Source organism: Monodon monoceros, unplaced genomic scaffold (assembly GCF_005190385.1).
Source record: "Monodon monoceros isolate NGI ecotype Baffin Bay Population unplaced genomic scaffold, NGI_Narwhal_1 Super_Scaffold_2, whole genome shotgun sequence".
NCBI lineage: Eukaryota > Metazoa > Chordata > Mammalia > Artiodactyla > Monodontidae > Monodon > Monodon monoceros.
The window spans coordinates 41443276-41468062 of record NW_021703776.1 but is presented as its reverse complement, the minus strand read 5'-3'; the positions used below and the strand labels follow the sequence as shown (position 1 = coordinate 41468062).

General features: G+C 34.8%; 1 protein-coding gene across 6 annotated transcripts in view; it reads left to right on the top strand.

The window, feature by feature from the left end:
• PHF14 (PHD finger protein 14) overlaps positions 1 to 24787 on the top strand; it is a 201186-nt gene that overhangs the window by 17242 nt on the left and 159157 nt on the right. For all 6 annotated transcript variants that reach the window (XR_003795130.1, XM_029233137.1, XM_029233140.1 and 3 more), the window contains exons 5-7: positions 12358 to 12517; positions 17292 to 17403; positions 20658 to 20795. Coding sequence is in view for 5 of the 6 variants with exons in the window: in XM_029233137.1 (XP_029088970.1) it covers positions 12358 to 12517; positions 17292 to 17403; positions 20658 to 20795 (410 nt within the window). In the remaining variant the exon portion in view is untranslated. The remainder of the gene's footprint in view (positions 1 to 12357; positions 12518 to 17291; positions 17404 to 20657; positions 20796 to 24787) is intronic.

The following is a 24787-nucleotide window of genomic DNA, read 5'->3' as shown; positions in this document are numbered from 1 at the left end:
GGGCCATGCCTACTGCAAAACAGTGTTTCTATGGCCTTTTCTTACTGGTCTTTCTGGTATTATAGTCCTTCTCCCAAATAGTTCTGGGTGTCTGCTGGACTTGAGACCTGTGGGACCTGTGCTTCTTTAACCAGTCCTCTTGCCTTCATGTGAAGCTCCCCTCCCTTGCTGCTAAGACTCACTGTGGGAATGTCTCCTATTACTGTTATTCATTCATTTATTTTTTTCAGTAATAATTGTTTAGTACCTTCTGTGTGCTAGGCATTCTGTTGGTTTTAGGCATGTAAAATAAACAATGTAGACATTGCTGACCTCATGGAGCTTAAAGTATAGTAAGAGAGACAGGAATGAAAACATAAAACAATAAGTATGTATCAGGTGGTGGTCTGGACTATGGAGAAAAATAAATAAGGAAAAGGAATATTGGGAGTGCTATGAATGGGGGTGGTTGAGTGGGTAGGTGGAAGTTTGTATTTATAAAAGCTTACACAGGAAATCCTCTCTGTTATTGGTGATATTTGGGCAGTGACCTGAAGGATGTGAGTGAGCAAACCATGTGAATATTTGGGGAAAGAGCACTCCAGAATGAGTGAGTAGTGAGTAAAGATGTTGAAGTGGAAACGTGTTCGGGGTGTTTGTATAATGACATGAAGGTTAGTGTGGCTAGAACTGAGTGAGTGAGCTGATTAGTGGTAGAGGCAGAGCTGGGGGCAAGCCAGATGAGGCCTTGAAAGTCATAGGTTTCAGATTTTACTGTGATGGATCTGGGAAGACCGACATGAGTTTTGAGCAGAGGATTAATATGATTTGATTTATGTTTTGGAAGGATCACTCTGACTGCTGGGTTGAGAGTAGACTGAAGTGGGTCCAAAGTGGGAATCGGGGAGACCATTTAGGAGACCATAGCAATGATCCAAGAGACGAATAAGTTTTGAGGTGGAGAGTAAAAGTTTGGTTTTAAATTTTTAGAGTTTAGGTAACATATAGGGGCTGGCGAGGTAAATTTGGGACTCATCAGTCTGCAGATGTTATTTAAAACTGTGAGCCTGGATGTGCTCACAGGGAGTATAGTAAAGTGGTCCTAGCACGTCAGAGGAGGTGGGGAACACATTGCCAGTGAGATAGGAGAAGAACCTTAAGTAGTGACCTGGAGGTTAAGTAAGGAAGATGTTTCAAAAGAGAAGGTAGCTCTCAAATACTGTTTTTAGAGTAAGATGGAAACCTGTCTTGTGGGAAATTACTCTAATGCAACTGTAGACGCCCAGTACACTAGCAGGCAAGCCATCCCAAAGGTCATGGGAAAAAAAGGGTTACGGACAAAATGTTTCTATCACATGATTTATTAAATAAATGTAAAATACATAAAAGCAAGGGGAAAGATACAAAATTAGTTAACAGACTATGTACTATCATTTCTGCCATATTCTGTTGTTCACACAGAACAACGATAGTCAAATGTAGCAGGGGACATTCCAAGAATGTTAATACTGTGGGCCATCTTAGAGGCTGCCTACCACAGATGCAGATTACCTGGCATGTTAGTGTGCTGATGGAAGTGACCAGCGGAAAGAGAAAGTTGACAATTGATGATGTAAGGAGAGAAAGGGGAACAGTTGGTGGAGCAAGGGCTTTGAGTACAAGGCTAGAGAGGATGGGATCCAGTACCAAGTGGAGAGATTTAATAGATAAAGGTAGCCATAGTAACTGGAGGGAAAAGAAAATATATGGATACAGATGTAGGTAGGATGTTAGATGTGGTGGTCAGAGCATGTGGAAATTATTTTTTGAATGCTTCTTATCTTTTCAGTGAAATAGGAAGCAGTCATTAGCAGAGTGTTGGAGATTTGAGGAGTGAGAGGTAGGTGTAAAATAGTTATTTGGGGGAATAACACAATACTTAATATTGTGTGTGTGTGTATACATACATGCATGTATTCACATGTATATATTATGTTATATATCATTACCAGATAGCAATAAGCAACCACTTTAGATTAGTAATGAATATAAATTGAGACCAGTCAACATGGTTGTATGTATGCATTTTTTTTTTCCCTCCAGGAGTGGTTCAGATTTCTTGGAGGAGTTGCAGAATAGTTGAACATCAAAAGCAGCAGCTGTGCTGCCATTGTTGTATTGATCACCACTGATGGTCACAAGTATGTTACCATTGCTTGTATTCATGACTGTCATTGCTGATGTGTGATGCAGGCATGACCAGTACTATTAGTGTTGTTGACTTTTCCTCATGGTGAGGGCACTATCTCTACTTCATAGGTTTGACCATGGATGTGATTTTTAAGGCTAGCACAATGGTTTTAAGAAATTGAATTGATTGCTAGCATTTAAAAACTGGGAGATTTTATTTTGCACATTCTGGAATTCGTTCTCTTGAAGTTCTGACAGCAGTAGGTTTTCACTCTCTTATGGCAACAATCCTCTGGAGCTGAATAGGGCTGCCTCCTGCTGGTGAAGTTACAATCTTCAGTTTACCACTGTCTTCTCTCAAATCCCTTGCTCATTTTTGATAGTTGCCTGGTCTTTAGAAGTATTTGACTGTATAGTTCCTCATCTACTTTGAGGGTGATGTGTCTTGCTGCTGGTAGGCAGGCTCCTACAGCCATGCGGTCTCAATGTCCCACAGCTATGATAGTAAAGCAACTGTTTTATTGTACTATAGGTCCTTCATTTTGGACTCAGGCCTGAGTCTCCTGGGGACTAGTACCATGTACAAATCAGAATGAACCCTCCCCTCTGACCTCTTGTCTTATTTATTTATTTATTGAAGTATGGTGGATTTATAATATTATATTAAGATGTATGAAGTAGTGATTCAGTATTTTTATAGATTTTACTCCATTTAAAGTTATTACAAAATAATGGCTGTATTTCCATGTGCTGTACAACGTATCCTTGTTACTTATTTATTTCATACATAGTAGTTTGTATCTCTTAATCTCCTACCTTATCTTGCCCCTCCTCCCTTCCCTCTCCCCACTGGTAACTGCTAGTTTGTTTTCTATATATTGAGTCTGTTTCTGTTTTGTTCCATATGTTTGCTGTTTTATTTTTTTAGATTCCACATATAAGTGATAACATAGGTATTTGTCCTTTTCTGGCTGACTTATTCGCCTAAGCATAATATTTACTCTCTAGGTCCATCCACATTGTTGCAAATGGCAGAATTTCATTCTTTTTAATGGCTGAGTAATATTCAATTGTGTATACCAGATCTTCTTTATCCATTCATTTGTTGATGTACACTAAGGTTGCTTCCATATCTTGGCTGTTGTAAATAATGGTGCTGTGAACATTTGGGTGCATGTATCTTTTCAAATTAGTGTTTCTGTTTTCTTTGCATATATACCCAGCAGTGGAATTGCTGGTTCATATGGTAGTTCTATTTTTAGTTTTTTAAGGAACGTCCATACTGTTTTCCATAGTGGCTGCACCAATTTACAATCCCACCAACAGTGTACGAGGGTTCCCTTTTCTCTGTATCCCCACCAACATTGTCTTCGTCTTTGATTTAGTCTTGTACCTCTTCGATTCTTGGTATGAGTTCTTTCCCAATAGATTCTTGTTTAAATGAATGTAGATTTCTGGAAGGACACCCCATTAGTTCTCCTGATGTGTCTAGAGCTATTAAAAGTTCATAATGATACTTGTGCTTCAGATGAATAGCCTCAATAATGGCAAATCTACTTTCTTTCTAAGGAAGCTTTGATTTTTTAGAAACAGCCAAAAAATCTTTCTGAGTGAAGGCAGACAAAGAAGATTATCAAACTGAGTGGTAATTTCATTTAGGTCAAAAGCAAGTTGTGTCTATAAAGTCATGTAGCATTTTTTCTTGTGTTATTCATTTAAATGGCTCTGATGGCACTTGAGCATTTGCTAATGATTGCTCATTTTTCTCCCAAGACTAACTCATTAGAATAGGGGAACTATTTTTATTATGAGAGAAGGAAGAAGGGAAGACACGGAAAGGGAAATTAATACTCCTGAGTGTGATGCTTTGTAGGCTTTTTGGGAGCAAGCTAATATGTGGAAAAAATAAATAGGGAAAACAATAAATAGAGAAACTGAGTAGTTTCTCTATTCAGAAACTGAATATGTTGTAGTATAATTGCTTTGTTGGGAGTATTGTTAATTCTGTGAACTTCAGATACGTTCAAAGTTAAAGATGCAAATTGTAAATCAAAGTAAAAAATAAATCTTGAGTTTTTTATTTTATTGTTACTACTTTCTTCCTTTAGTATAATTTTCCCTTTCTCTCATTAATTTTTGTGATTATATAATTCTCTTTCTCATTTTCTTAGTAGCTTTTCTTTCTTTTCTTAGTAGTAGTATTAGAGCTAATATCTTGAAAGATTCCTAGTTTTGGAGATTTTAAATGATCTGTTTTGGTTTAAGGGAGAAGTGTTATTAAACATCAATGTATATTTTTATAAACCTAATGAATTAAAGTTATGATTAATATAGTGTTCTAATAAAATTGTTATTCCCTGTTTGTTAGTAAACATACCAAATACGGTATTTGGGATCCTTTCTAATGTAATTTCCTGTAGGTCATTTTTATCTACTAGTGCAAAAGATTCCTTGCCAAATATCACTATTCGTTTGAGAAGGGGTTGTTTTAATATGGATATACTCCCGACTTTTCCATTTAAGTTTTTTTGGTCGCATTTGGATAGCATCACTAAGAAATTGTGTTGATTAGTAGATCTGTGAAGACTTTTTCATCTTCCACTAGCTTTGTAGCAGTCTTGTCTACTAAATAGAAAAAGAAAAAAAAAAACACATCAAACCCTGCTTAATAATCTTTGGTTACATGGTTGAATTTCTCTTTTGAGGAAAAGTAACAATAATCCTCAGTACAGTAATGTGCAGCCTGATCAGCATATATATATCCTGGAGATGTTTTGGGTCAAGTCTTACTGACACTGTTATGCACTGTTGCCACCCCATATTAATTGGAACCTGGGTTGAAAAAATATGTAATGATGTGTGACCTGGTCCAAATAACGTAGATTTTTTTGTTTTTTATCTTTTTTCTAGGTGGACCATGGTCTTACTCCCTTTTAGCTTTTAATCTTGTGTATGGTGTTAGGGAGTGTTCAAATTTCATTCTTTTACATGTAGCTATCCAGTTTTCCCAGCAGCATTTATTGAAGAGGCTGTCTTTTCTCCATTGTATATTCTTGCCTCCTTTATCAAAAATAAGGTGACCATATGTGCTTGGGTTTGTCTCTGGGCTTTCTATCCTGTTCCATTGATCTAGATTTCTGTTTTTGTGCCAGTACCATACTGTCTTGATTACTGTAGCTTTGTAGTCTAGTCTGAAGTCAGGGAGCCTGATTCCTCCAGCACTGTTTTTCGTTCTCAAGATTGCTTTGGCTATTCGGGGTCTTTTGTGTTTCTATACAAATTGTGAAAGTTTTTGTTCTAGTTCTGTGAAAAATGCCATTGGTAGTTTGATAGGGACTGCATTGAATCTGTAGATTGCTTTGGGTAGTATAGTCATTTTCACAATGTTGATTCTTCCAATCCAAGAACATGGTATATCTCTCCATCTGTTTGTATCATCTTTAATTTCTTTCATCAGTGTCTTCTAGTTTTCTGCATACAGGTCTTTTGTCTCCTTAGGTAGGTTTATTCCTAGATATTTTATTCTTTTCGTTGCAATGGTAAATGGGAGTGTTTTCTTAATTTCTCTTTCAGATTTTTCATCATTAGTGTATAGGAATGCGAGAGATTTCTGTGCATTAATTTTGTATCCTGCTACTTTACCAAATTCATTGATTAGCTCTAGTAGTTTTCTGGTAGCATCTTTAGGATTCTCTATGTGTAGTATCATGTCATCTGCAAACAGTGACAGCTTTACTTATTCATTTCCGATTTGGATTCCTTTTATTTCTTTTTCTTCTCTGAGTTCTGTGGCTAAAACTTACAAAACTATGTTGAATAATAGTGGTGAGAGTGGGCAGCCTTGTCTTGTTCCTGATGTTAGTGGAAATGGTTTCAGTTTTCACCATTGAGGATGATATTGGCTGTGGGTTTATCATATATGGCCTTTATTATGTGGGGTAAGTTCCCTCTGTGCCTACTTTCTGGAGGGTTTTTATCATAAATGGGTGTTGAATTTTGTCTAAAACTTTTTCTGCATCTATTGAGATGATCATATGGTTTTTCTCCTTCAATTTGTTAATATGGTGTATCTCATTGATTGATTTGTGTATATTGAGGAATCCTTGCATTCCTGGAATAAACCCCACTTGACCATGCTGTATGATCCTTTTAATGTGCTGTTGGTTTCAGTTTGCTAGTATTTTGTTGAGGATTTTTGCATCTACGTTCATCAGTGATACTGGCCTGTAGTTTTCTTTGTGACATCTTTGTCTGGTTTTGGTATCAGGGTGATGGTGGCCTCATAGAATGAGTTTAGGAGTGTTCCTCCCTCCGCTGTATTTTGGAAGAGTTTGAGAAAGATAGGTGTTAGCTCTTCTCTAAATGTTTGATAGAATTCACCTGTGAAGCCATCTGGTTGTGCACTTTTGTTTGTTGGAAGATTTTTAATCACAGTTCAATTTCAGTGCTTGTGATTGGTCTGTTTATATTTTCTATTTCTTCCTGGTTCAGTCTCAGTAGGGTGGGGATTTTCTAATTCTATCATTCCTTCTACATTTATCAGGCAGCATTTATTTTGTAGAGAACTTCTCCCCTTTTATCCTTTTCAGTATTACTGTGGTCTCACACATTATCATCTACAACCTCATTACTCTTTGTGATGCTTAGATTGTCCAGATTTGACCAGTGAAGAGTCCCTTTCGTCAGGCTCTTACTTACATGCACGTGTGCACATATGCATATGCATAATTGCACAGTCCCTGCCCTGCAATAAGTAAATAAATAAGATAAATTCCATGGGATTTTCCTCCCGTATAACTCACTTTATTTCACTCATCTCTTTATTTCACTCACTCATCTCTTAATCTTGAGATTCTTTTCATGAGTACATATGGATATTTTATTATTATTTTTTTAATGGTATGTATTTAGCTATAGAGTGGTTCAACCATAATGTATTTACTTTTTTTGTTTGTAGTTTTTTGCTTATATATAGTGCTAACAAATATGTCATATACATGTAATTTCTGTGGGGTAGATTCCTAGAATGAATCAACAGGTAAGTGCATTTAAACTTTTAACAAACTTTGCCAGATTGCCCTTCAAAAAGACTGTATTTATTTGTGTTCTTACCAACAGTGTACAAACTACTTGATAACTCTGCAACACTGCATATTAATAAATTAAAAAAATATTTTGGAGACTATCTCTTAATTATGTGTTCACTTTATTTGTATTGAAGTTTGGTATCTGTGGCTATTTTCTTTTTTCTGTTACTTTCTATATATTTCTCTTGTCATTTCTTGTCTTTTTCTCATTGACTTCTTGGAATTTTTTTTTTAATGTTAATCCTTTGTTAGCTATATGTGTTACAAATAGTTTTCATCCTTGCGAATACTTTTTCCACCCTGTTCTGTACCTTTTAACTTTGTAATATTTTTCACTGTTTAGAATGTTCATTTTTATACACATATGTAGATATTTCTCTGATACTTTTAAAGTTCCAAAGTGAATTTTTATCTAAAATTAATGAATTCAGAAGAAGGGAAATTTTCTAAGGCATAATAGGAAACTAGTGTTGCTAGGTTTTATGTTTTTGGTTTTGGTTTTTAATCAGGTGCCTAAGTGACAGACTTCCGTATTGTAAATCGGCCATGCAACTTTTCCTTAAACATTTCACGGTTAAACATGAACGTATTAAATGTTTTATTTTAGAGAAAGCTAATTCTCTTTCATAATATATTGCATGAATAATAAATAAAATGTGGGAACTATAGAACAGAGAGAAGATAAAACATTTCTAACAGTCCTAATATCCAGACAACCATAGTTAGTGCTTTTGTGTATTTGCTTTATCATTTCTTTTTCTTTTTTCCCTTTTTTAAAAAAATATACTTATGGCTTAAGTAATTATAATTTAGGTAAGTTTTTTTAAAAATTTATTTATTTATTTATTTTAATTTTGGCTGTGTTGTGTCTTTCTTGCTGTGCGCGGGCTTTCTCTAGTTGCAGCGAGAGGGGGCTACTCTTCATTGCAGTGCATGGGCTTATCACTGCAGTGGCTTCTCTTGTTGCGGAGCACAGGCTCTAGGCACGCGGGCTTCAGTAGTTGCAGCACGCAGTCTCCGTAGTTGTGGCTCATGGGCTCTAGAGCGCAGGCTCAGTAGTTGCGGCGCAGCGGCTTAGTTGCTCCACGGCATGTGGAATCTTCCTGCACCAGGGTTCGAACTCATGTCTCCTGCATTGGCAGGCAGATTCTTAACCACTGCGCCACCAGGGAAGTCCTAGGTAAGTTTTTAAGTTGAGATTTTGCTAAAAGATAGTTTTCCAAATGTGGTTATTAAATGTATAACTGTCTATTTTTCAGAGTACTTATTTCATCTAAGTGTAGATGAATTTCTTTTTTGTTTGGGTTGCAGCTTGTCACTTAGTATAAGCACCTTTGTGACAAGATCTTGTAACTGACTTGTAATAGTAGGGTACCCCTGACTGTGATGTCAGTTATCCTGATGTATTGATTGTACTGTCTGAAGAAAAATGTCACCTACATGTCATAGTACATGACAGAGCATTAGGTAGCACACTTTGCCAGCAATGCATTAAATAAAGTCTACTAAGATGTTTTCCCCCCTTTGTTTACTTTTCAGTCTGCTGTTAGCCTAGCCCTAGACTATTTTTATTTCTTAGCATATGCAAAAATATATTGTTATGAGTGTTTATTGGGTACTAAAGTATGTTCAAGTTATAACCATTTGGACTTTATATGTGAGCAGGCACTTTTGCTCTTTTGTGCTTTAGGATATATTTGTGACAGGTATCATGCATGTTATAAGTTCTTTTCTCATAAACAACAATATTACTCAATTTAAAATCTTATTTTAGTGGGTTTTGTAATCAGAGTTCTAGTGATAGGATGTTAAGTACAGAAAAATTTTAAATTTTAAAATGGCAAATTTTTTGTTCCTGTTTTTTAATTTTCTATACTGAGAGATAGTTAGAATAGATGTTAAATACTTACTGCAGATGAGGTAACTCAGCCTCAGAGATGTGGTTTGTCTACAGTTACATAGCTAGAAAGTAGAAGACTGTAGGTCTTTTGGTCTCCCATGCCAGGCTGAATGGGAATATTTCCACTGATTTGGATTATACGTATTCTTGTATAACTCAAAACAATTGTAAGCACATTTTATATTATTTTGCATTAAATATGATTTGTATAAGTTGCATGTACTACCCAGAGGTTGATTGTTAGACAGTCATAGAACCATGTTTTCTCTGCTTACCCATTTAAAAACATGAAAAACCTATATGAAATAGGTTTTATATATCTATAAATTTTTTATTTTATATGTTTACCCATATAAAAGAAAGACTTTTTTTCTGTAATCATATTGAAAGTGTACTTTTTGCATCTTTTACTCAAAATTAGATAGGTAGAAGAGAATAAACCTTGTTTTATGGTAGTTTAAATTCTTTTGTCTATGGAAGAAAAAAATATTTAAAAATGTATTTAGTCATTAATTAAAATGGATTAGAGTGGATATAAATGCTAGAACTTTGGTCTAGAGCTCAGTAAACCCAACAGGTATGGCAGAGAAATAGGGGAAAAATGGCAGGGCAAAGTGGAAATAGGGGAAAAGTGGCAAGTAAAGAACTCTGTAAAGGTAATAACACAGAGTGGATTATTTTTCAAGGGCAGTGAAGCTGAAGAAGAAATACTTATCCACTTGCTGGTTGTTCTTTGTGCTTATATAATACCAGCCTTCTAGGTTACAAAGTAGGAATTTCCTAGGTTGAAATCACTTCTCAGGTGGTTTGTAGGTGGTTTAATCATTATGCAGGTGTTTGTCAGGTGTGTGGTATAGTCTTTAAAAATTAGAATTGAAACTGCTTTATTCTAAAAGAGTGAACTGCTGTGATTTACCTTGATATTGGTGAATGAGATGAATAAAATGGATAGTCACTTGGGGGTTTTATTATCTTGGGACTTTGTGTGAATACAAATGAAAGAATTTGCCTCGAAGGAATATTATTTTGTGAAGAAAATAGACTTTTCTCTTTGTAGTATTGCATAACCTTTTGAGATATCAAATTGACTGTTTTTATTGTTTTATGATTTTTTTGAATAAAATGTTTTGCTTACTGTTGCCTTTACTGAAGAATATTCTTCTATTGGTGATGGTTAATAATAACTACTCCCAGAAGAAAATTTTATTTCTTTTTCATTTTATAATTTATCATTTAAAAAATGTATATCTAAAAAGAAGTGATGAAGTTGATAATTATTACCAAGCACAATTTAATTATATTAAAGAAATTAATAGTTTGATTCCTTTTCTTATCTTGTGCATGATAGTCTAGCTCCTTTAAAATCTTTTCTCTGGCATTCTTTCGTATGACTTTTCAGATTATGTTCAGGTTCACCATTATAAAGCCTTTGAATAACATAAGCTTGACAATAATTAAGGGATTTGCGTGAGGCAGCTTATGTAAATCACAGTTGCAAACAACTTTTTAGTTTTCTGCCTACTAGGATATTTTAATATAATCTATATGGAGTGGTACTACTGTGTGAATAAAATACTTATGCATGACTGTTGACCTATTAACGACATCTAGTAAATTAATGTTGGTAGTTTAAAATTATTTATTAATGTGTATGGTTCTTTTTCTTTCTGGGTGACTTGTTCAACTCAGTATTTATTTACATACTTATTTATTTGTTTTAACTTGGATGTCTTTGGTGGTTATGTGAAGATGCTTTTCAACAGGCTCCTGTTGTCTGTGTAGTGTATAACCAGTTTCAGTAATCACATGATCTTACATTGGATGCATATAAACTTACCTACATGGTGAGTCCTTTTGAGAGATGCTTGTTACTTATATATGTTTCTCATAGTGTTTTTTTTTAATGGCTTCAGTTTATTGAAGGGTACTTTGGGTACTTAGTGCCCTTTCGAGTTTGGCACTAAGACTACCCTCTTAGAATAAACCTGGTGAAAAGTATCCTGGGAAGGTTGATTATAGGCTATATGTAGAAGTGACCTGTCTTGACAGGAAATAAATGTGTCTTAGGATATCAGAGAAATGCCCAAGCCTAAAGATGATGGGGCATACATTGGAACTAGAATAAGATTGTAATCTTTTTAATTACTACATATACATTAAATTATTTTTCTTAAGTATGTTTTGTCATTAGGGCAGTGTCTTCCTTTCTGGAAAAAGAGTTAGATAATATGAAGTTTGTGGTATATCCAGCACTATTTAGGTAAAAGAAAACAATTTAGGAGTCATGATTATTGTAGTCACCAGGGAGGTACTCTTTATTACAAGCCATCAATAATGGTTGATGTCCTACTCTAAAATGTAAAGAACTATGCTACATTATCTTCTTTGTTTGGTATGTTCATGAGGATATTTAAAATTTTTTAAATCACATTAGCTGCTTAAATAATTTAACCCTCAGAATATCGAGTTATCAGTGAATGAAAAGAGGAAAAAGAGTATTCTCTTTTCATTTCAGTTATGGATACATTTTTACAGAAGTTAGAAGAATTATAAATGTTTAAAAAGATCAAATACCTTGTATAGTTCTAGACTGGCTCAGCTGTGAATAGAACTCACTTGTCTAACTCTAGTCTGAACTATTCATATTGTTCTATAGCCTTAATTTATGTGTGTGCGTGTTTCTGTATTATTTTCCTTTTACTAATACTAGCTTTGCATTTGTGGTTGTATGAATTTGTGTTTTAATCTGCCACCTCCAAAATTAGATCAGAGGCTTTTTTTTGTATGTTTTGCATGATCATGGTCTTTTATATATGTGTTCAGTACAAAGAGAGCTCAAAAATGTTTACTAATTAATAGTTCATAGACTAAATAGTTCTGATTTCTTTTTAATGAAAACGCATATTTTTATGTATTTTTTTAGTTAAAAAATTTTTTAAAGAACCTTAAAATTTCCTCCTTCTGTAATGCTTTCCAGTAGGTCTAAAATTATCTTAAAGAGTCATTTATTTCATTGCATATACTATGGTAGGTGAAAAAATATTTTTATAAAATGATTTCACTTATGTGTTTTGACTTATGTGTTTATGTGTTTGTTATATTCTTATAAACCATTAATTTTTCAGAATTTTTCTCTACTTCCTTTCCCTTTTTCTTTTGTAACTTTATAAATGTGAGTTTAAAAAATAAACTCTATTTAATCATACTCTTTTTTTCTTTTAGGTTGTTATGGAGTTGATGGAGAGAGTGACTCTATTATGAGTTCAGCTTCTGAAAACTCCACTGAACCTTGGTTTTGTGATGCCTGTAAATGTGGTGTTTCCCCTAGCTGTGAACTATGTCCCAATCAGGATGGAATTTTCAAGGAGACAGATGCTGGAAGGTTGATGTCATAATTCTGTTGGGTTAATATGCCTGCTTTATAATGAGTATGCTTCTGACTATTTTTCTATTTATGATTTTCTGAGTTACACAGTTTCATTTGATTGCTTCTTTGTGTCTTTTTGGCATAGAGTAAATGGACAGGAGGCTACAGATCAGGGCAGGGAGGAGAAAAGATCATTTATTGAGGATCTGCATTTGCCTTTATAACCCATAATCCCATTTAATCTTAGTAATGACCATATGATAAGAGAGATGGTAAAGTTTCCTATTTTATAGGTAGTACCTGAGGCTCAGATCATTACATAGTTTTAATTTGAACAAGTCCATAGTTAAATTTGAACTCAGATCTGTTTGACTGCAAGCATATATCAGGAAACAGAACCCATACAGTGATTTTAAAAGGGGATGTTTAGTGTAAAGAATTACTAAGCTATGATAAACAGTAACCATAAGATATAAAAGAACTCTAAAGAATAATACCGTAGGGCTGAGGGAGAGTATACAGGGAATGACAAACTTGGAATGAAGACACCTTCCCCAAGGCTGGGGTTCAGGCCTTGTTAGAGAAACTGTAGTTCCAGCCTACTGGCTGGCAGAGAAGTTGGCTGGTTTGCCTGGGTCACTACCTAGTCTACAGTTCTTGGCAAGTGGGTGGCTGGGCAGTGGTTCAAAGCCTGGAGTGTATGGTGTCTGTGTTGAGAGGCCCACAAAAAAGTGATCTCCAGCCTGGGCCTGCAGGGTCACTGAGGGACGATGCATGTGGTGGGGCAGAGCACTGGCGGATGTCCTCTTCCCATCCTGCAGAGAAGCCCCTTCCTCCTACAGTGCCTTCTACTACTCCCTACTGAGACAGCTTAGTATGATATGATGCTTACTGTAAAGGAGAAATGCTGAAGGGATTCTGTTCATTGTTGCAAAGCAGATATTGAAGGGTGGATTTGAGCTGAGAGGCAATAAATTGATAACTGGCACAAAGACCTATGTTCTTTTCACTATATTCACACTCATCTTTATTACCACATTTGAGCAGTTGTCATCATCATAGCGTTGGCATCTTTCATGTTTTTTTTCTAAGGAGACTACCAACTAGGATGGGTGACTGATGTATAAGAGTAGTTTCTAACCTTTTATATTTTATAGATCACTACTTACCCTCCTCCCCCATGTAAGAGGGGGTGCTCAATTTTTTATTTTGCCACATATGTATATTTCAGTATTTTTACGAAACATTTAATATTTTAACAAGAATAACAAAATAACTTGTACAAATTATCACCATTATTTTTCATATTTTAACATCTTGAAAAGGATAGGATACATTTTATCCCAAAATAAAGGACAGTCTTTTAAATTTAATAAATTTTTTTTAGTAGAGTAAAAAATATTTTTCTTATCTTTCTCATTTTTACCTCAATTGGCAGACAGGGCCTTGAGAAGTATTGCCATACAAGATTATTGGGATTGCATAGGGTCTACCATGGAATCTTAGAGAACCCTGTGTTGATGTTTAGGAAAAATGACTAAAAATCTTACCTCTTGTCTGACATAAGCTCATCCCCCAAATAAAATAAATATATAACAAATTATTTGATGTAGTCACTTGAGTCTCTGGTCTGTATCGTGGACATGAGCATTATTTTATGTTTGGAGTGACTTTGGCCTAGAATTAGGGAATTTAGTACAACATGAAAAGCGTGTACTTTCAGGTTGGACCACCTATATTTGAATTCTAGTCTTTTCTTACTAACTGTGATTTTAGATTTAACCATTTTATGCCTCAGTTTCCTAGCACTTTTGAGAGAATTAAATGAGATGATTTCTGTAAGCAGTGTAGTTTCTGGAGTGTAGTAAGTATTTTAATAAATATCTCCTTAGTTCTGCTACTGCTACTACTAGTGATTTTTATTACCAATATTATTCTACTTACTTAAGGTAATCATAGAATACCAACTGCATAAATTCTTTCTTAGTAACTCTTTAGTCCTGAGATTTGAAATTTATGGTGATAAATTGTTGTGAATAAGTATGGCAGCTTTGGAAAACACAGAGCTTCGTTTTAGGGAAGAGCATTTATTTTACCTTTTTTCTCGTCAGTAATTTGAAATTTCTATTGAAAAGCAACTATAAAGTAGCTCTCTTATCACACTAATATATAATATGTACTAATACATAGTCCACAAAATAACTTGGAAAGTTTTTCTGAATGAAGAAAAAGGAGGCCTCTTTAACCATTTAGTTTTACTGGGAGATATTTGTATCGACTTCTGTGGATCTTACATGTATGTAGACACCTCCCTGCATGGTGCAGCCTGGCAAGTTTTTTTTATACTGTTTGAACATTTTACTTGTGTTGATGTTCACGCTCACCTGTAGGCTAGTGTGGAAATTACAGGTCTTGATATAGTTTGAAGGATGTAATACTAGCTTGAATCAAGGCAAAAAAAGCCAAGAAATTTGACAAGCTATTTAGTATTGTAGCTAAAATGCAAAACAGATGAAAAGAAAGAACAATGCATGGAAAGAATGAAAAAGGTTTTGAAATTGACTTCTATTATGCAGTCTAATTAGACTTTGCCCCCCTCTGTTTCTGATGGGAGCCACAAATTCTACAATAGAAGATGATGTGATTTAATGTGAGAAGACCATCAGCCCATTCTTATCATTAAATTTTTATTTTTTTTCTTAGAGTGTTTTATTCTGTGTTAATGGTATTAAAAACCTGATTATAGGAAGTATTAGACATACTTTAATATAATAGGGTACCACACCCTATGCTGCAAACATTTCACATAAATCATTGTAACTTCCAAACTTCCTGCATGGTGCTCCTAGTAGACACTTAGTAATTAATTACTGAATGAATAAATGAAAGAATGAAAATAACATCCTGGAAGTGAATTTTTTAATATGTTATAAAGGCACTACAAATACAAGACATTTCAAAATCAAATTTGATTGATGAATATAGTTCCCATTCTGAAATGAGTTTTTTGAGAAGTAGCTTTCTACTTAGTTTGCTTTATTAAAATATGTAAATTTAAAAGAATCTATTAATAGCTTCTACGCTAGAATGACAATTCTGACTCTTTGTTTTTTGGTGGATTTATGGGATGCTTGTTTTCTGCTCCTTTCCCTAATCAACATCTGTCTTCATAGCTCCAAGCAGAATGGATGGTAAAGTAACAAGGAAAATTATTCCTTTTTGATTTCTCAGTTTGTCTTAATTAAAAGGTTCTAAAGTATGTGCAGCTAAACAAATGAACAAAAAACTATATACAACATATATTAAAAAGGACCAAAATTGTCTCAGCTGTTTGATATGTATTTTAATAGAGTCAAGTTGGCATCCTCACATGAGTGGTTGGGGGAAATGATACGCTTGTGTGCCAATCACACTGAAATGGCAGTTTAAATCTGTAGTACTGTGTGACTTGTACTAAAACATTTTAAGAAGGTTAGTAGGAAGCAAGCAGCCAGCTGTTGGGTTTATCAAAGATGAACTTGTACAGAGTACAGCAGCATTTAACACACCAGTGGAGCGTGAGAAAACTGTGCAAATTAAATTGAGAAAGCAGCTGCTTGTTGAAGATGTGTATCTTTATACTGAACTCCACAGGATGCATTTGGGAGGTTGGATTAAAACATTTTATCAAGAAAATCACAAAACCTTGGAGTTTCTTCCCAATAAAAAAAGATAATTTTTAAAGATTTGTAACTATTTTCCCCAGTACATCTATAAAGTGATTCTTAGTCTTATTTCTTTAAAACTCGTAATGCATCACAAAACAGAACCATGTAGCAATGATAGCCTCTCAAGCTGTGCTAAAGCAAAATTTGTTGTTAATATTTTCACAAGGTTAAGAGATATTTGCCATCTCATTTTTACTCTGTGTCTTGCAGAAGTGATATAGATCTGTTTACATTTCAAAATCTAGTGATCCTGTGTTTTGTTTGATTGTAAGCAAACAGGGTGCCTAATATATTTTAAAAATGTTCAGAGCAGTTTTTAAAAAATGGAATTAGAATCAACTCCTATTTATTTTTTCTGTTTAGTATACTGAAACTGCACATTCTTTGTTTAGTGTTGTAGCATCATTCAGACTTCAAAAAATATATGTGGGGCACATACGTTTCAGTACATAGGTTGTATGGTGAACAGATAAGTTGAATGAAATATGACTTTCTTATGTTATTACAACTGTTCGGTACCATCTTCTAGCAATCAGTTTCAACCTGAGAAGAAATAAAGTTAAGATGCACACCAAAAATTGTTTTAAAATATGTCCTTAAGGATTATCTAGTAGCTTTTAGAAAAAAGTAACAGGAAAGAGCAATTTTATGTGGTTTATGCAGAGTAACTTCACAAGTCTTAAATTAGGATCCTTAATTCTCAGAGTGCTTAAAATAATGAATGTGAATACCTTTCCATGCATATGAAAATGATGTTTCATTTGAATAGTGGTTTTGTGCAAATATTTAAGAATAACACATAAGTGCAAAGTGTGATGAATTTTAAGTGAACGGCAATTATAGATGTTAACTCTCACCTTTGGCTAAGCTGCTGGAAAAGTAACGCTTATTGCAGTCCCTTTTTCTGTAAATGATATCATTGTATAGATGTTCCATATTCTTTAGTTGTGTGTCTGAGATTTTGAAATCTGATCATAAAATTCTTGGAGTAGTTATTTGAGATGACACATAATTTTACATTTATTTTCCTGTGGGCTTTTTTTCCGAAGGTCTGATAGCAAAATCATCTTTTCTCCTTATAGATGGGTTCACATTGTCTGTGCCCTGTATGTTCCTGGTGTAGCCTTTGGAGATATTGACAAATTGCGACCAGTAACACTAACAGAAATGAACTATTCCAAATATGGTGCCAAGGTAAGACAAAGTGTTTTTGATGGTCTAAGAGAAGGTTTTTACTTGTTAGTTTACATGACTTTTTACTAATATCATGGTTGACTACAGAAATGCTTATTACTAATTGTGCTATTGGAGAGCAGTTAGCACTAAATCATTTAGTATTGGTAGTAATTTTCCCAGAGAGCCAATAATGTATAAGTTCTTCTATATATTTGTATAACTTGTGGGGTAAAATGGTAGTTAATGCCACTGCTGTTTTCCTCGTATTTAGCACACTGCTTAGTGCATAATGAATTCTCAGACTACATCCTTATTTTTAATCAGTTGGATCAAATACAAGCTTAATTTCTGACTTTACTTTTGAAGTGGAATTTATTAAAATTATGAAAAGAGTACAAGAAGCACCCATTATTTTACTTCCACTGCAGAAGGCCAACAGAATTTTTTTTTTTTTACTAGCAAATGATCCTCATCCTCCATAGTTTATAAATATGTTTTTAATTATGACTGAGTTTTAGGATTATAAGTGATAAGATAACTCACTTATGAATTTAAACTTAAGTATATAATTATTGCAAACATCTTCGGAATACTAGAACTAATTAGGCAATGATATATTCTCTTTCCATTACTATGTATTGGGCAGTTGGGAAGGAAAACTCTTAAAGAGCATTAGTAACATATTAAAGGTGGGGTGGGAAACGTACAGATTGTTGGAAAATTCTGATTTGAAATTTTTAAAATTTCACAGTTTCTGCTGTTATATCCAGAATATCCTCTTTGGGCTTTAAACACCATCCCCATCCGTCACCTTCTACCCTCGAATAATCTTGTGCTTTAGTTTGGGAGGTTGCAGCTTCCCTCTCCAGAATTAGATAAAGCTTCCAGGCCCTAGTATTGAACTTAACTTTCCTGGTGCTCAAGTAATTGCACACTATCTTGTTACCTCTCTTAAATGCCTTTAAACTATAATTAACAAAATAATTTGTCCACATTTTCTAGTTGAGTAGGAGTAATACAAATTACCTGGTCCACCAGTGTTGGAAATGGAAGTTACTACCTTTTGAGGGCAGTTTCATAATTCAAGAGCACAGAGCCTAGAAGGGAGTCGCTTCCATCTTTTTCAATAAGCACATGTTTTTACCATAAATATAAATCTAGAAGCAATTAAAGAACAGTAACCAGATATTACTTCATATAACTGAGACCAGCAGTGACCTCTGGATTGAAAAGGAGAGTCATTAAATGTATAATTATCAGCTGATTATTTTCATTATCACCTGCTTTTGTTTTGAAGTATTACTGGGACGTGGAGTCAAAAAATTACGTACTCTCTAGCTCATCTGCAAAATCAAACCCAGTGCTGTGAATTATATCTGGGATAGCTCTCTAGATCACATTGTCTATCCATTTCCTCCTCCTGATTACTTTCTCCCCTGTGTTCTCAGTTGGTTAGTTCCCTAGCATTTTATTTATTTACTTATTTTTAAATTTATTTATTTATTTTTGGCTGTGTTGGGTCTTCGTTGCTGTGCGTGGGCTTTCTCTAGTTGTGGCGAGCATGGGCTGCTCTTCGTTGCGTGCACAGGCTTCTCACTGCGGTGGCTTCTCTTTGTTGTGGAGCACAAGCTGTAGGCACGTGGGCTTCAGTAGTTGTGGCTCCTGAGCTCTAGAGCGCAGGCTCAGTAGTTGTGGCACATGGACTTAATTGATCCGTGGCATGTGGGATCTTCCCAGACCTGGGCTTGAACCCGTGTCTCCTGCATTGGCAGGCTGATTCTCAACCACTGTGCCACCAGGGAAGCCCGTTCCCTTGCATTTTAAATGATTCAAGCAATTGAGGAAGATTCTATTTTCTTTATTAGTTTGTTGTATTGTCTTATGAGACTTCACTGTTGGAAATTTTTTCTTTGTGTTCACTCTGAAATCCCTTGCCCAATTTCATCATACTACGTTAAATTACTCACTTAGGGGACTATCCTAAACAATTTGATTCTGTTCATAGTATTGACATCCTTTAAATAGTTTAATTTCTCCATTTCTCCCTCTCTGACCCCCTCTCCTTCTCTCTATCTCTTTTCTTTCTCTCTCTTTCTCAATTTTTTGGTTTCATGTTTAGATTACTATTTGCTGGAATTTTTACCATACATATACTACTGTTGGTGGAAAAAGACCCATAATTAGGCAGTAGAGTGTCAGGTGTTGGGAATGTTTTCACATCTGTACCCAGAGTCCTGTTCCTGTTATTTTTATTCATTGCTAATATATCAGTTTGGTGTTGTATACCAAGTAGGTACTCACTAACTGTTATAGTATTAATATGATGTTTTTAGTGTCTATTGAAACTTTTTAATTTTTTAAAAAATGTTTCTCTCATATTTAATTTATGTAGAATACATTTATTAAGCAGTTCTTCCTTAGTTGTCTACTGGCAATCTTTCACAATTTAGCAGGTTTTTTTGTGAAGGTTCCTATTACCAGAGTAGTGTATATTTTGAGACTACGTTTTTCTTCTTCTCTCTCTGTGGCTTAGTTAAAAGTATCAAAAAAATAAATTGGGGCGGTGGCATTTGGGGTAATCTCAACAGTTTATGCCTTTAGTTTTGCAGGTTTTCCCTTTGTATACAGAAAGAATGTAAATAATTGGCTATATTGTGTATTAGTACCAATTTCACAAAATTGTTTACTTAAGATTACTTTTAATTCTCTTAAATATATTTTTTAAATGCATTATATCTTTGGTTGCAATGCCTAGATCTTTCAGTGAATTTTCTCTGGCTTCTTATTTATTTTCCTTAATTTTTCTGAGTAGTATTACATTGTTCAAATCAGTGTAGCTTAATGGTTAAGAGCATGGACTTAAGGTAAGATTATCCTGGTTTGAAAACTGTCTTTACCTCAGTTTTCTCATGTGTAAAATTTTCTCATATGTAAGATGGAAATATAGTACCTTTTCCACATATTGTTGTGGAATAGAGTGTCAAATGATTATATATATTAATACTTACAAAGTGCTTAGAATAGTGCCTAGCACACGGTAAGCCCTCAAATGATATTAATTATTATTATCCTCATTACTGTATCAGTGGAATTTTGTTTTTTAGAACTATATAGAGAATTACTTTTTTCATATAAATACTTGCCTATAGTTATTGTTTGTATTGATATACTGTTGGTTCGCTATTTGTATTTTGTAGATGCTTTGTATGAGAATGCAGTTTCTGTTCTGGAAATATTTTTGCTCTGAGACTTTTCCTGTTATTCCATTGTAGGAGTGTAGCTTCTGTGAAGACCCTCGTTTTGCTAGAACTGGAGTTTGCATTAGCTGTGATGCAGGGATGTGCAGAGCCTATTTCCACGTGACCTGCGCTCAGAAGGAAGGTCTGCTTTCAGAGGCAGCAGCAGAGGAGGTAGGTTGATTTAAATCCATAGTTGGTGAATATGTTCATGAGACTTCTCGTGACTTCATTATATCCTACAAACAGGTATGCATCATAAAATAAATTTACGAGTTTATTCTTAAAATCTTTGTCTAGATCACAGATCTAAAACTTTAAGAGTAAACAATATATATGAGTTTCTTCAGTCTTAAACCTAGCCAGACATTTAGAAAACATGTTAAAAATTTTATAGTGAAATCTGACAGATAAAATGAAACATAATGCAAGGTGTTTTAAAGCATTACAATGTCAGCATATTTTATATGAGAATCTGAAATTATATTTGAGTAATAACCTTGCTCTGTTACTCTTTAAATAAAATCATTACCCTGTCTTCAGTCTTCAGTATTTGCATTTCTATTTCTTTACAATTATTTTTAATTCTAAAATTTTCCTACCAGAAATTTACATTAAGCAGTCAGTTGTTTTCATAGTATGTATTCGGGACTCTTTAATATTCTTTCAAGGTCTTTGAGGTCAAAACTGTCTTCATAACAGTATTAAAATAGTATATACTTTTTTTTGCTCCTAATATTCTCCTAATGTAATAGTGGAGATTTCTAGAGATTATATAGCTATCTTCTTTAATGTCCACTATCGAGATATTAAAGAGGTTTGTAAAAATGTAAAACAGTGCCACTCTTCTCACTAATTTTTTTTTGTGTGTAAATTATAGTATTTTTCATAAAAATTATTTTTGTTAACATGTAATGGCTTTATTGTTATTTTAAAAATTACTCAATTTTAACTTCTAATATGCTATCTATAAATATAACTCACATAAGCTCTTTGGGGTCTTCAAAACATTTTAATACTGTAAGGAGAGAGAGAGCAAGTTTTGTTGATTCTTTAAGCACTTTATATAGGCAGGTAATTGAGTATTCTGTAGTTCTTACTTTATATTTGGGATATATTGTTATGTATATGTGTTATGTTCCATCTTTTATTGGGTAAATTTTCAGTGTCATGTAAAAATATGTTTTTTATGTTGGGCTTTCATCTTATTCCATTTATTTCATAGACAGGAAACAAGTAAAAAAGGTAATCTGATGAAGAAAATTTGTTAAGCAAATTTTGAAGGATATATTTTATCAATATAAGGATCCTGTTGAAATTATATTTTGGGTACATAAATATGTTTTTGTGTCAGTCTCTGATTCTGATGAGTTGTACTTTAATTGAAGAAGGGTACTAAATGAACACTGAGCATTTTCACAGCTGTTTGGTAGACATAGAGGTACAATTATAAAATAGGGTTGTGTGGATTAGTCATGGCTGTAACTCAAGATGGTGAGCAAAAGTGCAGAGAGAGAATACAAGTAAGACTCAAGATCAGATAAATCTCAGTGAACAGCTGGAGAAGCCTGGATTTCTTACTTCTTAATGGCTGTTTTATATAGGCAGTAAAAGAAAGGTTGAAAAAGAGAATAAGTACCTCAGTTTCATCCAATGACATCATACACCTTAGCATATTTTCATGTTTTTTTATAGCCTTCTGACATAGTACTTTATCTTACTGGTGAGAATGCATTTGAAGTTTCTATTCTTTTTGATCCACTTTGTGAAAATTCTAGATTATTTAGAATATTTAACCATGTTATGTTACAACATATTATTATTAAAACTGAGCTGTAGGGCTTCCCTGGTGGCGCAGTGGTTGAGAGTCCGCCTGCCAATGCAGGGGATACGGGTTTGTGCCCCAGTCCGGGAGGATCCCACATGCCGTGGAGCAGCTGGGCCTGTGAGCCATGGCCGCTGAGCCTGTGCGTCCGGAGCCTGTGCTCCGCAACGGGGAGAGGCCACAACAGTGAGAGGCCCGTGTAGCGCAAAAAAAAAAAAAACCCCAAAAAACAAAAAAAACTGATCTATAGCACAGGCTCAGTTATGACTGAAACTTATATTATTATGGTTCACATCATATAGTTGACTTAAGGTTACTTATATTCCATTTAAACCATATGGTAGTATGGTAGTATGATAAAGTATGATTTTGGTACTGTGAACATTGTTATAATTTGTTACCATGTAAAAAATTCTCTTTGAAACATGTAAAATAATTTATCGATTTTTTTTCCCACAGCCTTTGATAATGCATTGAAATCATTCATGGATTAAATTTCAAAGGCTCAAATTAGATCTTTAGCTGTTGAACTGATGCCTTAATATTGCTAGAAGAACCAGGATGGATAGGAATGGCTCCTGGTGGATCAAAAACTTTTTAAATGAATTCATCAAGAAGTTATGTTACTTAAAGTTAGACATTTTATATCAGATCTTCAGTGATACCTTTATGTGGCTGTGTTAGGCATTATTTTAAAAATTATTCTGGATGAACTCTATGAGAGTTACTCAGATCACTTTCTCACTCCACGTCTAATCCATTAGCATATCCTGTCTTCAAAGTATATCTAGTATATGTCCAAATTCTTCTTACCACATTCATTGCTGCTATCCTAGTCTGTCACCTTTTGTCACCTGGATTAATATAACAACCTCCTAACTCTTTCTACCCTTGCCTTGCTAGAGCAGAGGGTGGCAATTTTTTACTACAAAGAGCCAGATGTAAATATGTTAGGCTTTGTGGGCCTGTGGCTTGTGTGTAACTATTTAACTTTGCCATTGATTATGAAAACAGCCATAGACAATACATAAACAAATGAACATGGCTGTGTTCAAATAAAACTGTATTTCCAAAAACAGGCAGCACCAGATTTGGCTTTCAGGTCATAGTTTGCCAATCCTTTGCCAGAGAATAGAGGACATTTTCAGTAGCAGCTAGTATTATCCCATTAAAATCTAAGTCAGATCTGGTCACTCCTTTGCTCAAAACCCTTCAGTGGCCTTCTGTCTGATTCAGACTAGAGGCCAGTTTCTCTGCTGATTTATAAGATTCTGTGTGATCTGGTTTCACATTACCTCTCTGACTTCATCATTTCCCCTCATTCAGCCTCACTGGCCTACTTGCTGCTCCCTTTAATGAATGGACAGGTGAGCTCCTACTCTAGGCCTCTGTACTTGTTTCTCTGCATGGGCTGCCCTTCCCTCACATGGCTCATTCCCTCACTTTTTTCGGGTCCTCATTCCATGTCTACTACTCACTGGTCTAAAGTTACAACCCTCTGCCTCCCATGACACTTTCTATTCCCCTTTCCTGCTTTATTCTTCCCTTTTAAAAATACCTAACCACTATCTAATATAGCTCTAGTAGTTTTCTGGTAGTGTCTTTTGGATTTTCTATGTATAACATCATGTCATCTGCAAACAGTGACAGTTTTACTTCTTCTTTTCCAATTTGGATTCCATTTATTTCTTTTTCTTCTGTGATTGCTGTGGCTAGGACTTCCAAAACCATGTTGAATAAAAGTGCTGAGAGTGGACGTCTTATCTTGTTCCTGATCTCAGAGGAAATGCTTTCGGCTTTTCACCATTGAGTATGATGTTAGCTGTGGATTTGTCATATATGGCCTTTATTATGTTGAGGTACGTTCCTTCTGTGCCCACTTTCTGAGGAGTTTTTATCATAAATAGACATTGAATTTTGTCAAAAGCCTTTTCTGCATCTATTTAGATGATCATATGGGTTTTTAAAAATAAATTTATTTTATTTGTTATTTATTTTTGGCTGCGTTGGGTCTTTGTTGCTGCGCCTGGGCTTTCTCTAGTTGGCAGTGAGCGGGGTCTGCTCTTCCTTGGTTGTGGTGCACAGGCTTCTCATTGCAGTGGCTTCTCTTGTTGTGGAGTACGGGCTCTAAGTGCGCGGGCTTCAGTAGTTGTAGCACGCAGGCTCAGCAGTTGTGGCTCACGGGCTCTAGAGCACAGGCTCAGTAGTTATGGCGCACGGGCTTAGTTGCTTTGTGGCATGTGGGATCTTCCCAGACTGGGACTTGAACCTGTGTCCCCTGCATTGGCAGGCGGATTCTTAACCACTGTGCCACCAGGGAAGTCACAATCATGTGGTTTTT